Below are 16,204 nucleotides of genomic sequence, written 5' to 3'. Positions count from 1 at the left end.
CTCCCAGACCCTTTGGGAGGGAGTCTGCCCAATATGGAGGGGCATGGACTGACAGATTTATTTCCCTTTCGCTTATTTTCGCTTTATCCCGCTCCCCAACAAAGACACAATGAACTATGTTCTCCGTAGAACTGAACATGGACATTTGACACTTAACAACTACATTTTCATTTCTTGTTTCGTTCTGTTATTGTCTGTAGTTATGTATGTTCCCCCCGTCATGTCTGTTTATGTGTTCACCATGTCATGTCACTGTTTTTGTCATGTAATTTGAATTTCACTAATAAAAAAAAAAAAAAAACATTAAAAAAAAAGAAAGAAAGAAAGAACATCTTGAGGGAATTTCTTCAAATTTGGCACAAACATCCACTTTGAGTGAAGGATGAACTGATGAGAATTTGGTGGTCAAAGGTCACTGTGACCTCACAAAACATGTTTTTGGCCGTAACTCAGGAATTTATATGCTAATTATGAAAACATTTTACACACATCTAAAATGATAAAGAGATGACTTTTTATATCCAAAAGGTCAAAGTTTAACATCACTGTGACATCATAATGTTCTGTACAAACACTTTGTGGCCATAGCATCATATCTCAGAAACAGAAGGGGAGACATTTGGTCGGATACTACATAAATGACACTAATCTTGGATGTCTACCTTGAAACTGTGCTGATTGTATAGCTCTTCCGTGCTGCTTGGGGGAAGATGTGTGTGTAAAGCATCTCTGTTTTTGCAACTTGATGGGTTTGCAGAGGCGTACAACCACAAGGCGGTAATTCTAGTGTTATTTATGTGGTCAGATAAGGCCATCCAGTGAGATGTCAGACCCAACACCTTCAAATTGGTAGCTGAATAGTGAGCAGCATGAGAATCCATGAAGACTATCATATGAAAATGCTATTGGATGTACATTTACTGTGAGTTCTACAAGTGGAAATCAACATAAAATGAATCATTCATTTAGCCATATCCATTGCATTTCATTGAGAATTTAGTTAGATATACCATAAAGCTATGTCATTTGAAGAAAGCCTGTATGTCATTTTTGCCAAACAGCTGCACCTTTGACCACAAGTGGCTGTGAAGAGGGTTTAAAGAGACCCATTATGCTTTTCCTTATTTTCTTTCATATATTGCAATGTCATATTAAAAGTAAAAAAAAGAAAAGAAAAAAGAGGTAAACGTGTAGAGGAAATTCTGTTTTTTTGTTTGTTTGTTTTTTTAGCAAAATCAGAGGTTTTAGACCATTCTGAATACTTGGTTATGTTTTTTAGTTTCACGACAAGCTGATGTCAGATTGTGATGGATTTCTTTAAATGGTTATCTGCCCTAGGCGCAGTACTGCAAGGGTTTACATTAACAAGACCACACCTTGAAATAAAGCTACATGCTAATGTCAGGGAAACATGTAGCCTTTATTTCTGCTGATTTTTTATCATGTTTCTGTCTGGTTGTGGAAATTTTGGTGTAGAAGCTTTTATTGGTGATTTTTTTACAGTAGAAAATGCCGCTGTTCTCTGTTACAGCCATCCCCATGACTGCAATGACAATGCAAAGACCAGGCCCTAGGGAACAGTGCTGGGCTTTGAAGCCAGTTTTACATAGTGGCCAAATGTGGAATTACAACTTCCAGGTCCATCACGTGATGTCCAGGGGCCCAGAAAGACTTTTTCCCATAGACTTAAATTGTAAAAGAGATGACTGTAATATCAGTGGGTACATTTCTTCGGAGCATCACAGTCCCCGCGAAAAGACTTGTTTCACTATCAGGATTCGATCCATTCAGTCCGATAATATTGGAATGTCTAGAAGAGCCACATGATTAAATCATTTCATCCCCATTCAAGTTAACTGGCTAAACTGGAAGTTAGCTGCTCGGCCGCCGGAAGTCGCTTGCTCCATGGGTCCAACAATGCAGAAGATCTCTGGAGTTTCATATTTTTTGGGGGTTTTGGGCTTCATTCACTACTAAGCAACTTTGATAGGAATGAATGTGGACCTGCCTGTAACCCTGTATCCAGTTCTCTATGGCAGAGACACACAGATACTGAAGACTCGGAAAGCTATCCAGTTAGAGCAGACTGGGCTTTTTTGTGAGGGGGGCTTAAAGAGACAGACACTACAACGGAGTGGTTCAGACGTGTGAATACAGATTTGAATAAAGGTGTGAATACAGGTGATTCAGCACAGAGAGTATGAAGAAAATGAAGGTTTTTTTGAAAATTAAGTCATGTAAACATGTTCCAGTAAAGTACTTTTACCCAAAAGTACAGTCGTAATATAAAAAGTATGAACCTGAAAACTAACATAATAGGCCCTCTTTAAAGTCTGGGTCAAAGTTAGGCATGCATCAGTTATGAGAAAGACGTAGTGCTAAATAAAACGTTGACTAACCCCAACTAAAATTGCTATCAACACTACTACCTTCCACTACACCTTCATTGTTCTGTTTGTGTGGTTCTCTGCATTTAAGATTGTGTTAAAGAAAGTCTCTCTGTCTGTCTGTCTGTTCCTCTCTCTCTCTCTCATTTCCAGAGGACTCATCTCATGTATCCCCTCAAGACTCACTGGCACCACTCGCAGGTTTCCTGGCTCCTGTCTCTCTTGGATGAAGTTAGGTCATAAAGCCTCCAGCCGTCAGACATCAGCCACATTTCATCTTTTAAAATCGTCTAATCAGGTTAATTGCAACAGATGACCTCTCTACATTCTATCTATGTTAGCTGTTAACATTAGCTAACACAAAGATGGGTGAGCAGATTCTAGCTTCACTCCTGTTGACTGTGACTTGGAGCTCTTCTCTGCAATTAGTTCGTCACTGTTGACCAACACTATACTGCGCTCTAAATTTGCCCCTTTCGTACCTCACCAACTGAACCCCTCCTGCCCTGCCCTCCCCTCGTCCCCCCCACCCCTCACCAGCCTCAGATTCCCTCCTAACCCCATTCCACCACCACAACCCCCCTCAACACACACACACACACACACACACACACACACACACACACACACACCAGTCTGTGTGTAAATGTGTGTGTCAGCTCGCTCAGAGTAGGGAGCGTCCGGCGACCAAGCAATGACTGGCAGCCACACAGTCACATAGCAGTTTAGCATTTAGCATTTGGATCATTCACACTTCCTGTTGGATCAATACACTTGTTGTTTTTCTATAGCCTGCTGGGGAAAGGCCAGACAGGTAAGGAGGGGAATATATTCGGTTTAAGTTTGCTACAGTTGGGATAAATCAGTGTACTAAAGGTGCAGTTGGGCCTGTTTCGCATGCGCATGGCTGGATCAGCAGTAGAACTGCAACATAACTATAAGATACGATCACAAAGAGATCCTGTCGCTACAGGGACAGACGGAATCTGTCTGATATCTCACTTTTGTTGCACATATGTGGACCAAACTACAAATTCTGTTCAATAAAGGAACCATCTGTGTCATGGTTCAAACATAGCTCTCTGTTGTGATAGATACTGCTCCAGTAATCAGTAGATCAAATGTTGTAATTCACTTGGTCAAGGGCCACAAAGTTCCTGCATGGTACTGCATGTTATTGATACCGCAGGCAGCACTGGATTGAATGTGGTGAGTGAGTTTGCAGTCAGAAAGAAGAGGACAGCTGGGATGATCTGTCTGGAGCTAAATTTATATGCTGTGTCATGTGTCCATATGCCCATCTATCTTTTTTATCTATCTATCTATCTATCTATCTATCTATCTATCTATCTATCTATCTATCTATCTATCTGTTTATCTGTTTATCTATCTGTCTGTCTGTCTCTAAAGGTATCTGTCTATATGTGTCTCTATCCGTCAATCTGTTACATCCGTTTGGGAGTTTAAAGGGTAGAAGTAAAAAAAAAAAGTGTGTCAGTTATATAGTCTGCGGGGTGAGGCAACACAAGACATACCAGCCAAAGCTGAGTGGGTGGCAGAGTGGGGGGGTTCACAGTGCAGGCCTGGCATGCCTGCATGACGCAGTGTTGAGCCGCTGAGCTGTGGTTGGCGGACAGAGAGATCAGGTGACCCAGTCCGGGCTAAATCGGTCCTGCTAGCAGACAAGTTGAGGAGTTAGGAGAATTGGAGAGCTGGAGATGGAGGTGGAGGGTTAAAAGCTTTTTCAGAATGACACAACTGAGAAAATTTGAAATGGGCTTACAGCGAAGAGAGGGGTTCCTTTTCTACATCAATAGTACCTTTACATCCCAGTGAAGCTTTGAAATCACATTTAGAAACATAAATTAAAGCTGCACTAGATGAGATTCTTATATAATAATACAGCAATCTGAATCTCAATGTGGGGCCTGTCAGGTTAGTTCCTGTCAGCTCACGTGCCACTGCATTCTGGATTAGCTGGAGAGTTTACAAAGACTTATTAGAGCTACCTGATAATAGGGAGTTACAGTAATCCAGCGTAGACGTAACAAAAGTGCGGACCAATTTTTCTGCATCTTTTTGGGACAGGATAGGCCTAATTTTCGCAATATTACGCAGATGAAAAAACGCAGTCCGTGAGGTTTGTTTTAAATGGGAGTTAAAAGACAAATCTTGGTAAAATTTTTGCCATCCAGAGAAACTAAACTACTGTATATCACCAGATAAGGAATTTCTGAGGTGTTTGGGGCCAAGAACAATAACTTCAGTTTTGTCTGAATTTAACACAAGGAAATTGGAGCTCATCAGGTTTTTATGTCTTTAAGGCATTTCTGAAGTTTAGTTAATTGATCTGTTTCTGGCTTCATCGATAAATACAATTGTGTATCATCCGCATAACAATGGAAATTTACAGAGTGATTTCTAATGATGTTACCTAAGGGAAGCATATATAAAGTGAACAGAATTGGTCCAAGCACAGAACCTTGTGGAACTCCAAAACAAACTTTAGTACGTAGAGATGATTCATCATGGACATGAACAAACTGAAAACGATCAGATAAATAAGATTTAAACCAGCTTAGTGCAGAACCTTTTAGGCCAATTAAATGTTCCAGTCTCTGTAGCAGAATTTGATGGTCAATTGTGTCAAACGCCGCACTAAGATCTAATAAAACAAGTACAGAGACGAGTCCTTTGTCTGAAGCAATCAGAAGGTCATTTGTAATTTTAACTAGTGCTGTCTCAGTGCTATGATGCACTCTAAATCCTGACTGAAATTCCTCAAATAAATTATTATCATGGAGAAAATCACACAGCTGGTCTGCGACTACTTTCTCAAGGATCTTTGAAAGAAAGGGAAGATTAGAAATCGGTCTATAGTTGGCTAACACCTCTGGATCCAGGGTGGGCTTTTTTAGAACAGGTTTAATTACAGCTACCTTAAAAGACTGTGGCACATAGCCTGTTAATAGAGATACATTGATCATGTCTAATATATAAGTGTTAACTAAAGGTAAGACTTCCTTAAGTAGCCTAGTTGGGATGGGGTCTAAGAAACACGTTGATGATTTAGTTAGATTTATTAGGTCTTACAGCTGTGTTTGAGGTTAGATAGGTATTATCTGAGGACAGGAGGTCATGAATTTTGCCTCTAATAGTTAGAATTTTGTCATTAAAAAAGCTCATAAAAATCATTACTGGTAAGGGCTAAAGGAATACAAGGCTCAACAGACCTGTGACTCTCTGTCAGCCTGGCTACAGTGCTGAAAAGAAACCTGGGGTTGTTCTTATTTTCTTCTATTAATGCTGAGTAATAGTTTGCTCTGGCATTGCGGAGGCCCCTCTTATACGTTTTGAGACTGTCTTCCCAGACTGAATGAGATTCTTCCAGTTTGGTTAATCGCCAATTCCTTTCAAATTTTCGCGATATTAGTTTTAATTTTCGGGTTTGAGAGTTATACCAAGGAGCGAACTTTCTTTGCTTTGTTAACTTCTTTTTAAGAGGTGCTACAGAGTTGAGTGTTGTTTGCAGCGAGCCTGCAGCGCTATCAACAAGATGATCAATTTGGGAGAGTTTAAAGTCCGTACGGGAAATCTCTGTTGCAGAAGGACATGGTATTAAATTTAACGTTGATGGAATCATTTCCTTAAATTTTGCGACAGCACTATCTGATAAACATCTAGTATAGTAACTGTTGCAGAGTGGCGTGTGATCGAGTAGAAAGAAATCAAAAGTTATTAAATAATGATCTGATAGAGAGGGATTCTGTGGAAAGACTATTAGGTTATCAATTTCAATTCCATACGTCAGAACTAGATCGAGGGTGTGGTTAAAAGGAGGAGCACGGTACACTATAACAAATAAAAGTGGCTGTGAGGTTTTCCAGTTCGGATGTAAAAGACTAAGAACGAGGCTTTAAGTTTAGGGCTGATTGACAGACTAGATTTAAAAATGGCTGCAACTCCCCCTCCTCGGCCGCTGCCTCGAGGAATGTGGGTAATATTATGACTGGGAGGAGTGGATTCATTTAGACTAACATATTCATCTGGACACAGCCAGGTTTCAGTAGACTAACATATTCATCTGGACACAGCCAGGTTTCAGTGACGCTGAGTAAATCAGTATGATTATCTGATATTAATTCGTTTCCTAACACTGCTTTAGACGATAGAGACCTGATATTTAACAGTCCGCATTTAATTCTCCTGTTTTGTCTTTCTGTCACAGAAGTGTTTTTCATTTTTATTAGGTTGTTATGCATAACTCTTCTTTGTTTGGCTTTAGATTTTAATAATTTAGGTTGTCGGGGGACAGACACCGTTTGTATAACTCTATGGGTGGGCAACTGCACTAGAAGCTCAGAGAAGCGTGCAAGACTGCGACTCTGATTACTGGTCTCAACTCTGGGTGTGCCAGTGTCACCATCAAGTTGATATTTTTGTTTTTAAGTGAAATACCCTGATAAAAAAAGATATTACCTTCAAACTGACACTGCAACTCGTTCACTCATGCAAATAAATATTTGTACTGAATGTTTTTTGAGGAATCACAGCCTTATTAAGACGCTCTGTTAACAGTCTGCCTAACATTCCCATCAAATAGAACACTGAGCTGAACTTAGCTGAATGAATAAGGCATAAATGACAAACAAACAAACAAAAAACACACACACACACACACACACTGATCTAGGTGTGTTAGACATGTTAACATGACTTCTGTAAAACCACAGAAACAAACTGGCCATCAAGAGCTGCTTAAGTGGGAGCGTATTGTCAATGTCTGTTTCTTTCATTTGCTCATAGTGAAATTCACTCTGGACTTTGTCTCATCTGCAGGGAGGTCAGAGGTCAGAGACTGAGTGAATATCACAGTTAAGCAATAGGGGTGTAACAAAACACGTATCCGCATTGAACCATTCAGCACTTAATGCATTGAACTATTCTATTACATTTGTAAAATAAAATATACAGCTTAAACTGTGTTAGATATAATGTTCTTAGTGCTTCTGCATCGAACAAGGCAGCCCACACCATGTAACAGGCAACATGCTGTCTGCCCCCAAACCTAAACACTCTGCTCCTTCAGTGAGACACATCAAGGAAAATATAAAAGACATAAAGTTCATGACGTCAGTGACAGTGTTCTAGGAGCCAGACTTGGTTTCAGTTATGTAAGAGTCAATGGGGCAGGCACGGCAAATCGCACTATAACCCATCATATCTTTGTTGTTACACCTTTGACTGAAGAATCCTTACACCAGACTGAAAAACACACATTACCTAATGTTAATTAATGTTTTTTTTATCTCAATATGTGTATTTGTTTTCCTTGTCATCAGTCTCTAAATATAGATCACGTCTCTGCCCAGCAGTTCTATCTCAAGACCCTGTTTGCTCCAAGATAGCTAACATTACATCATGATACATAAACAAACTGGGCGTGTCCAACCAGACTGCGTTTATAATCAGATCAGTTTTTGATGGCGCTGATTATTATTCTGGCTGGACTTAAAGACATTACCTGTCAGTTTGGTAACTAGGACTTGACTGTATGCTACAGTGCCTTGTAGTTTGCCTCAGTGATTTACATTCGTACCAACATCAGTTATCTAACGTTTATTATCTAGCACACATGAGTCATAATAGCAATTAAGCTTGAGAGGCTTTAACATTTGCTATTTCTCACCGACACCACAGCTCCCTGTCTGTTTTTTTAACACCTTCAGCAGGATGATTGCTTACTAATATTAATGGTCCAAATTAATGTGCGGTGACTCAACAGAGATAATGCAGGCTAACCTCAACTAAACAAAGTGCAAATGCTGACTTAGTTCATTGATAAACAAAGTTACAAGTACCGCTAAGTGATGAATGTCCAGATTTATGATAATTTGGTGATTAGGACCACCTCCTGGCAACATTAGGAAACATTATTTAACATTAGCCCTTTCGAATATTATTAAATATCATTAACATATAAAAGTTTGGTTAGGTATTGACAACCAAATACATGTACATGCTATCAACATGTTGCATTAGCTATCTTGGACCAAACAAGGGCTTGAGATGCTGCTGCTGGACAGAGACATAAAGGGAAATGAGCACACACATTTAGATTAAAAACTTCAGTCAGCATCATGTAATGGGTTTTTTAAATCTGATGGAAGGGGGTGCGGTAGCGTAGTGGATAGTGCCAGCGCCCCATGTACAGAGGCAATGCTTTGCTGCAGCAGCCGCGGATTCAATTCCGGCCTGCAGCCCCCTGCTGCGTGTCACTCCGCACTCTCTCTCTCTCTCCCCATTTTATATACTGTCATGTCCATTAAAGGCAAAAAGCCCATAAAAATAATCTTAAAAAAAAAAAAAAAATCGGATGGAAGGATTTTTCTGTCATTTTTCAGTCCATTCACTCCAATAGACTTCAGTTGACACCAAAGTCTACCCCCTGTCAATGACCTCATGACCTTTCCTTCTTTTATATTGTCCTTCCTTGGAACCGGGAAATGAGTTAGCATTATAGCACTCACAGTTCCCTTGCCTTGATGTCAATGGGTTTTTTTGAATGAGTTTTTCATAAGATGCTTGAAATAAGGTCTGTGGTTAACACAAGCTTAAGAGACTTTCACATTTTGTTCTACAACATAAAATACATTAGTAAATACCCCACGTGTACATTTTGAAGCTTTTTTGTACCTTAAAAAACGTGGTTGCTAACAAGTGGCTAAATGAGACTACAGTGTCATCATACCAAACAACACTTAACAACCTGGTTTTGGTGGCAACTTTAAATCATTCAACTGTCATTCAACCTTTTTACTCCTCGGGATTAGATAAGTAGCCGACTCATCCCCAACTGTCACTTGGAAGCACCGAATTGCTAAGCTGCCCAGCGCAGCTTTTACAGTAGGCTACTTATTATGGGACATTCACTAATCAGTAGTTTCTTCTACATGTTAAAAAGAAGAACACTTTATTTTACTGGTCCATGATTTCAAATTGGAATGAGATTAGAGATGTCTTGAATGACACAATTCAAAGTAATGAATTCCAATTATTCCAACTGAACATGTAAAAATGTCTGATTTGTCTACAGTAAAGCATGCGATTTCACCATGAAGATTTAATGAATATTTACTTGAGTTATTAAACAGAACATTTCTTATATTTCATTTCCCTATAATTAATACTAAATTTAAAAAAAAATCTTCACTAGAAACTAAAATGAATAGGAAATTACATAGAGTAAATAACATAAAGAGTTACCATGATTTGCATAATACAGCTGTCAGTACAAAACCTTCTAAGCTCAAAATGTAAATTACCTAAGACTACATAAAACACTTGTTTATAGCTTGACAGCGATTCAGTCACTATTCCATCAAGTTGTATGATTATAAAATGTTTCTGTGAGCTTCATTTAAGATCTGATTAAAAAAAAAGAAAGAACTAACAGCATCAATGAATGCTCCATGAAACATGAATGTGATCCATTTCTAGGAAAGTTGGTATTTTTTTCCATATTGTTATTGTTCTGCTGCAGCTGTGTGTCTGTTTGGATTTACAGTGATGTATATGCATTCATGAAGGGTGCTCAGTTTCACACTGTGCAGGTATATGAATTGTTCCGGTGCTTTTAACTGTTATCCTGCCGCTGGATTCAAGTCTCCTGCAGTGTCTGATGTTAATGTTCAATAGATTTTGATGCCCCGTCAATCAAAGAGGAGCCCGCAGACTTATGTAATGATTGTTCACTGGTGGATTTTAACACATCCCGCTCTGCTGTGAGAATATGCTGCTGCGCTAAATCTGTCCACAGCTGAGAGCTGCTGGGGGTTGGAGGCTTCATGGTGTTGTATGCAGGGCTGGAATTACACAGTGGGTGGTTTGTTTAAATTTAACAAGGTGGATTGTGGGTAGGTGATGGCGTTGGTCTCCTCCTCTTTTCTTCTTTCCCCTGAATCTGTCCGATTCCAGGATTGTTCCTTTCTCTTTAATGAATAATAATGATACAGGCGTCTGATTAAGAAGCACAGTGCATGGTTTGTGTTTAATATACTGTAAACACTGTTAATGGATGAAATCAGTTACATAAGCCAAAATGATGCAGGCGAGAGGGTATTTCTATGGCAACAAACAGCTGACAAATGAATCACCTGGTAGTGTTTCCCTCCAATCCTACATATATACTGCCAGACTCTGAAAACTGCATATATAGGAAACTGGATGACAAAGTTCCCCGCCATGACTCATCCTGAGTGTCTGAATCTCTCCTGTCTGGTGAGAACAGGTGGCTCTGCCTTCAAAAACACAGTAATATACAGCTCTGAATGTTAGAGACAGTACAGCCACTCTGTCCTGTGTAGCAGAACAGTTGGGATGATAAACATCGTCCCAGGAGGATACACTGTGTTATAAATACCAGCCAGTATTCTTCATTGGCACATAAACTCCAGTGTTGTATGTCAGGTCACAACACTTGATTGCAAAAGCAAAACACAACACATTTGCTGTGTTACGTTGTGTAGTTGGACAGGCTAAATTTGTTTTCGACCTTTATAGACAGGCATTATATTTTAATATGAAGGCCAAACAATCGATTAGAATCCTGAATTTTTTATTTCTGACCTTTCTAATGACTATGATACAGTGCGACATTAGTCAAATTAGTCAAGTCATATATGCAGTAGATTGTATTGTAACTGTATCCACACAACCAAATACCCTGCAGGTGGGTTTGTTTGGAGCTATTTGTGGTGTAAATCTGTTAGTACAATGCGTTTCCTAAATTATGGATGAAGATCCAAAAGTAGCCTGCAGCTTCACACATGACTCAAGGTCACTGGTGGAGTTTATTTGGTCAGTAAGGGACTACACTTTATTTATTTGGACCCCACAGGAGCAGAGTGGGCTTAGACTGATGCATTATGTGGATGTTATAGTACAAGTAATAGTGTTCTTTTTTTCCTTTTAAACATCATATATTGTAAAAAGTCTAATTTCCGTGTCGTCTTTTATTATAAAGCAGGTATATGTGCGATATAAATACTGTTAAAATATCAAAACGCTTAATTCACAGAGAAATGCACACAGTCTGCATTCACAAACTGTGCCTTTAAACAAGGCAACAGGAAGTTGTGATGTCACAACTATATTACATAGACAACATAAACATTCTCCATGGGTCCCTATGTGTTTCCTGTTGAAATGTTTGTTAATTCAGTAGCTGACAGGAAGTAAACAGGGACCAAAGCTGTTGTCCTAGCAACAAAATAGCAATAAAACTATATAAAACTCTATGAAAGTACAAAGTGCTGGTACAGTGCTGTTACAGTCATTCTCCCTCTGCAGTGATGTTGAAAAGAAGCTGAGAGCGCAGGTGAGGAAGACCTGGTAAAACTGACTAATTACAGCAGACTGGGCTTTTTCGGGGAGGGGGCTTAAAGAGACAGGCGCTAAAACTGTGTGTTTCAGACAGAGGGTGAACACAGGTGTATTCAGACAGACAGAATGAAAAAAATAATGTGTTTTTTGAACATTAAAATGTGCAGACATGTTCTGGTAGAGACCCAAAATAAAAGTATGAATCTGAAAATGAGAATAATATGGGACCTTTAAAATGTCAGATCTGGTTCAGCCACTATCACCCACCTCTGAACTGACCAACTCATTTGTATATAAAATGAATTAAATGTCAATGGATAATAATTCTATGGAAATATTTGCATTAGATTTTACTCATGCTGAACATCATATAATAGCAGTTTGGTTGGTTTCAATATAATTCACCCCACTCTGAAACATTATCAGTGAGGACATTGCAGTGTATGAGATGTTTACATTCGGTTTTATCGAGTTACAGTCATAAATGACATCACAGTGATGTAATCTGGGTTGTCTTGCTTTGAGCTCGAGAACTAAAGTCTTTAAAACAATGCCAGCATTACAAACTGGAGGCATGACGTTTAGAAACACATGGTTGTTTATCAGGAAGGGAGGCTCTCTTGATAGACACTGTCACATTGCATCATGGGAAATGTAGTAACCAGTGTTTTTGGAGCTCGACCCATACTAAATACTCAGTCAGGATGTCTCGTCCCCTGCTGTTTCAGTTCTGTCCATCCTGTTTTAATGTGTCTCTACTGACTTTGTAGAAATGCAAAGACAAAATTGCTGGAGTAATCCTTTAATTGGAACATTTACTGCACCTTGATTTTACATTATGATTTTATATTGTGTGCTTGTTTCAGTCGTCATTGAACTCATCGAGCACTTCCTGCATGTCTCTATCCATCTACTGCTTGCCAGCAACAGATTAGTGATGATGTGTGAATGCAGCTTGTTGCCACTGCTTTAAATCCTTCGGTTATGTAACCGGGAGACAATTGATACGAGGGGTTCAGCAGCAGCTGTTGTTTTATCAACAGGAAGGTTTAACCAAGGTACACACAGACACGAAAACACACCTGCTGGGAGTTTATCTGAGGGGAAAACTGGATGTAGATGTGGATGTTGTACATGCTGCAGCTATTTATTGTTAAACTGGGATCATCTGGTGTCCATGGTGTTTAGTCTATGTGGATGTTAGTGCTGCAATCCCTGTATAGCACTTTCACTGACACGCAGTCAGAGCGGAAAAACTCAGATGGAGGAGGTTAAAGACCGAGCAGGGGCAAAGATCTGATGTGAAGGAAAGTTTTACCCTCTCTCCTCCACACTCCGCTGTCTTGTATGTGTCTTGTTAATGGAGACAGAGAGATTTATCTCAGGTCAGAGAGTCTCTGCTGTGCTCAGGAGGTGGCAGGAGTTTAATTTAGCCTGGAAACCTGAACCTCAGCGTTCTCTGTCAGCTCCTTCTCTGGGCCCAGGACAGAGCCACGGAGGGCAACAGGCTGGGACCTGCGGGGGTCTTTTGGGTGTGAAAAGATGGGTGTGAAATGAATGATTAGCTGCATTACCCCATACTATCTCTAAACAGAGTGAGACCAGGATGGACACATTTAGTGATCTAGTATATAGAAAATGATGCATTTGTTAGCCTGGACGTGAAAGAGTACACTTTGCGTTTAAATGCACATATGTGTTCATATGTATGTGTGTGTGTGTGTGTGTGTGTGGTAATTCTGTGGTGGTTGATGAGGTTCACTTTCTGTCACATGTTACCACGTCAGACACGACAAAGATAGGACTGAACATGTGTTTGGACGTAGGCTGGATACATGTTATTTTCAGCTTATGCATTAGATATGTATTGTTGCCCAAGACAAAGAGTAAGTGGTTGAAAATGGGATTTGACTATCAAGGCAGCCATGTTTCTACTGTAAACTACAGATTTGATTAGTAGACTGCAACAGGAAAGTGTTTTTTAAACTCTGTATCAAACAAAAAGCATGCTTCGGCTTCCATACTTCATATTTCAAACATACACTTTTAGTATTTTTTCCTGTGTCATGGCTTTAATGTATGCAGATTACCAAATGCTACATGCCATTTAGTTTGTTTTATGTAGTTTCATTTTATATGTTTTGTCCCTGTATGTCTGTGTTGGACTGAAAATGTTTTTTTTCTATTTTGGTTTGTGTGTGTGTTTTATGAATATTAAGACAAGTGTGTGAATCAAATCAAACTGACCACCTGGTGTTCCCTCTTCAACATTTGTTTGAATGATTTTGCTGTCAGGAATTTCACAGTGAATAACACACACAGGCTTCTTCTTACACTCCTATTTCATTTTCTTCCCCATCTGCGAAAACAGTAAAAAAGAAAAAGAAAAAAAAACTCCTGGATAATTTTTCCAAATTTTAATTTTTTCCCTTTTTTCCCCTTACCTGTTTTCACATATGGAGCGAAAGAAAATTGAAAAAGGTTTGAGAAATGATCATTTGGAAAAAAAAAAAAAAAAAAAAAATCTCATTTGCCTCACGGGGCTTCCGTACAATCCAGTGATAACTTTTAAGAAGGAGCAGACAGAACAGCAGGATTTCTGGGTTTACACAGCTGTTCTCATATTTGGTGAATATTACTTATTTAAACAACTTCATCAAAACTTTATAAACTACTTAAGTGTGGCCATAGTACTCTGTCCAGTTACCATTCTCTCAATGCTTCACTACTTCTTAGTGACCAATAATGCCGCCAACAATCAGAACAGCCAAACAAAGACGCTCAGTCAGACTGAGTGAGTGTACTGGCAAACTTCTTCTTTGCAGAATCATATTTTTTCAGTTTTTTTGTTATAATTCAGGTGCTTGCAAATATTGTCTGTGCTCAGGGTCAGAAACTCTGCAGGTAAAAAAACCCTTTCAGTATCCAAGGAGAGATTTTGTTGGCCATGCATCTCTCATCACCCTACTTATTATCTCTATACCTGAATGTCTTCTGGGTGTCCGCAGTTACACACAAGATTCTATAACAGTGATAACTGCAATGCAAGCTGTGGAAGGAGAGAGTGTAACATGTCTGACACTCTGCTTCTGTGTTTATAGAGAGTAAAGCAACCTCTGTCACTGCCTCCTGGACTGCCTGAAACATGGCTCAGTAAGTTAGACCTGCACGCACACACACACACACACACACACACAGACACACACACACACACACAGACACACACACACACACACACACACACACACAAAACAGAGAGAGACAGAAACTTAACTGACTTCAAACTGAATGGAAGAAAAAAAAACTGCACACACTGGCAGATTGGTCAGTTCATCTTACAGCTGTGCACAAAATCTCAGTAGTCTTTTGTAATGAACTGTAAAATAACAAAATTCCCATGTTACATATCAAGGAGTTACTATATAACAATAAAGAAAACAAACATAAGCAGAAAAGTTTTGTCCTAATTGTGCTGATATGTGACTGCGTAGCATCCAGAGTGTGCAGAAGAAGACCAGCACCATGTCCCTGACCATCTCCTCCTCCTCCTCCTCCTCCTCATCCTCCCGAGAGCTCTCCTCCTGCTCCTCCACCTCTTGCTCCTCCTCCACAGTGCTCGCTCAGAGACACTCCAGCCTTGTGCAGCCGCTGTGTGTCAGCCCTCAGAGGGTAGTTACTACAAATTCCAATGAATCACCTCACAATGTATGTCACGACTTCTAAATGAAACTTCTGGGGAGGTGAATGTGACATAGCCTTGAACTTTTGAACCTCAGATATAGAATATGGGGTATAATTGATATTATATTGATATTATAGGCTGGGACCTAAGTCATTGGATAGTATAAGAAGTGACTGTATACAGTTTACTAATTTAAAAGTGTGGATTTAGTTGTTCCTAAACAAACCAGCAAATAAGTAAAATGATTGTTGATGTTTTTCCAGACTCAGAGTCCCATCTACAATCAACAGTATTCAGGGAATGGAGTGGCCCCTACTTTTGTTAAGGTAAAACACACTTAAACACACTTACTGTGAATGAGTACAAAGTAAAATAATGACGAAAATCAGGAAAACATTTGGATGACACAGACAAAAGATTACTGATTGCAATAATATCCTCTAAGACTTCTGTTCCTCTATCCTCTTTCCATTTCTCCGCCCCTGCATCCATCATCATCCCCCCTGCCAGTGCCTCCATGATGTGTCCACTGTGAAAGGCCAGTTGGTGGTCCTGGAGTGCAGGCTGAGGGGAACGCCACCCCTGCAGGTCATGTGGTACAGAGAAGACGAGCAAGTGCTGGACTCTGATGATTTTAGGATACTACGCAAGAGTGAGTGTGTGTTTGGCCGTGGGCGGGGGTTATATGACTTGGACATGAGTCATGGATTTGACTTCAGATTCTGGTTACACTAACAGAAAGTCTTTTTGA

General features: G+C 39.6%; 1 protein-coding gene across 4 annotated transcripts in view; it reads left to right on the top strand.

Annotated features, from left to right (window-relative positions):
• Positions 1-3,059: 3,059 nt before the first annotated feature.
• myot (myotilin) overlaps positions 3,060-16,204 on the top strand; it is a 35,606-nt gene continuing 22,461 nt past the window's right edge. For 3 of the 4 annotated variants that reach the window (XM_050042707.1, XM_050042705.1, XM_050042704.1), the window contains exons 1-5: positions 3,060-3,201; positions 14,873-14,924; positions 15,263-15,476; positions 15,717-15,779; positions 15,964-16,105. In XM_050042707.1, the coding sequence (XP_049898664.1) occupies positions 14,917-14,924; positions 15,263-15,476; positions 15,717-15,779; positions 15,964-16,105 (427 nt within the window). In that variant the 5' untranslated portion in view covers positions 3,060-3,201; positions 14,873-14,916. The remainder of the gene's footprint in view (positions 3,202-14,872; positions 14,925-15,262; positions 15,477-15,716; positions 15,780-15,963; positions 16,106-16,204) is intronic. The other variant, XM_050042706.1, reaches the window with a different exon arrangement.

The sequence above is a fragment of the Epinephelus moara genome, chromosome 4 (genome assembly GCF_006386435.1).
Source record: "Epinephelus moara isolate mb chromosome 4, YSFRI_EMoa_1.0, whole genome shotgun sequence".
NCBI classification, from domain to species: domain Eukaryota; kingdom Metazoa; phylum Chordata; class Actinopteri; order Perciformes; family Serranidae; genus Epinephelus; species Epinephelus moara.
Note: the sequence above shows the minus strand (reverse complement) of the source record. Positions and strands in the feature narration are given on the sequence as shown.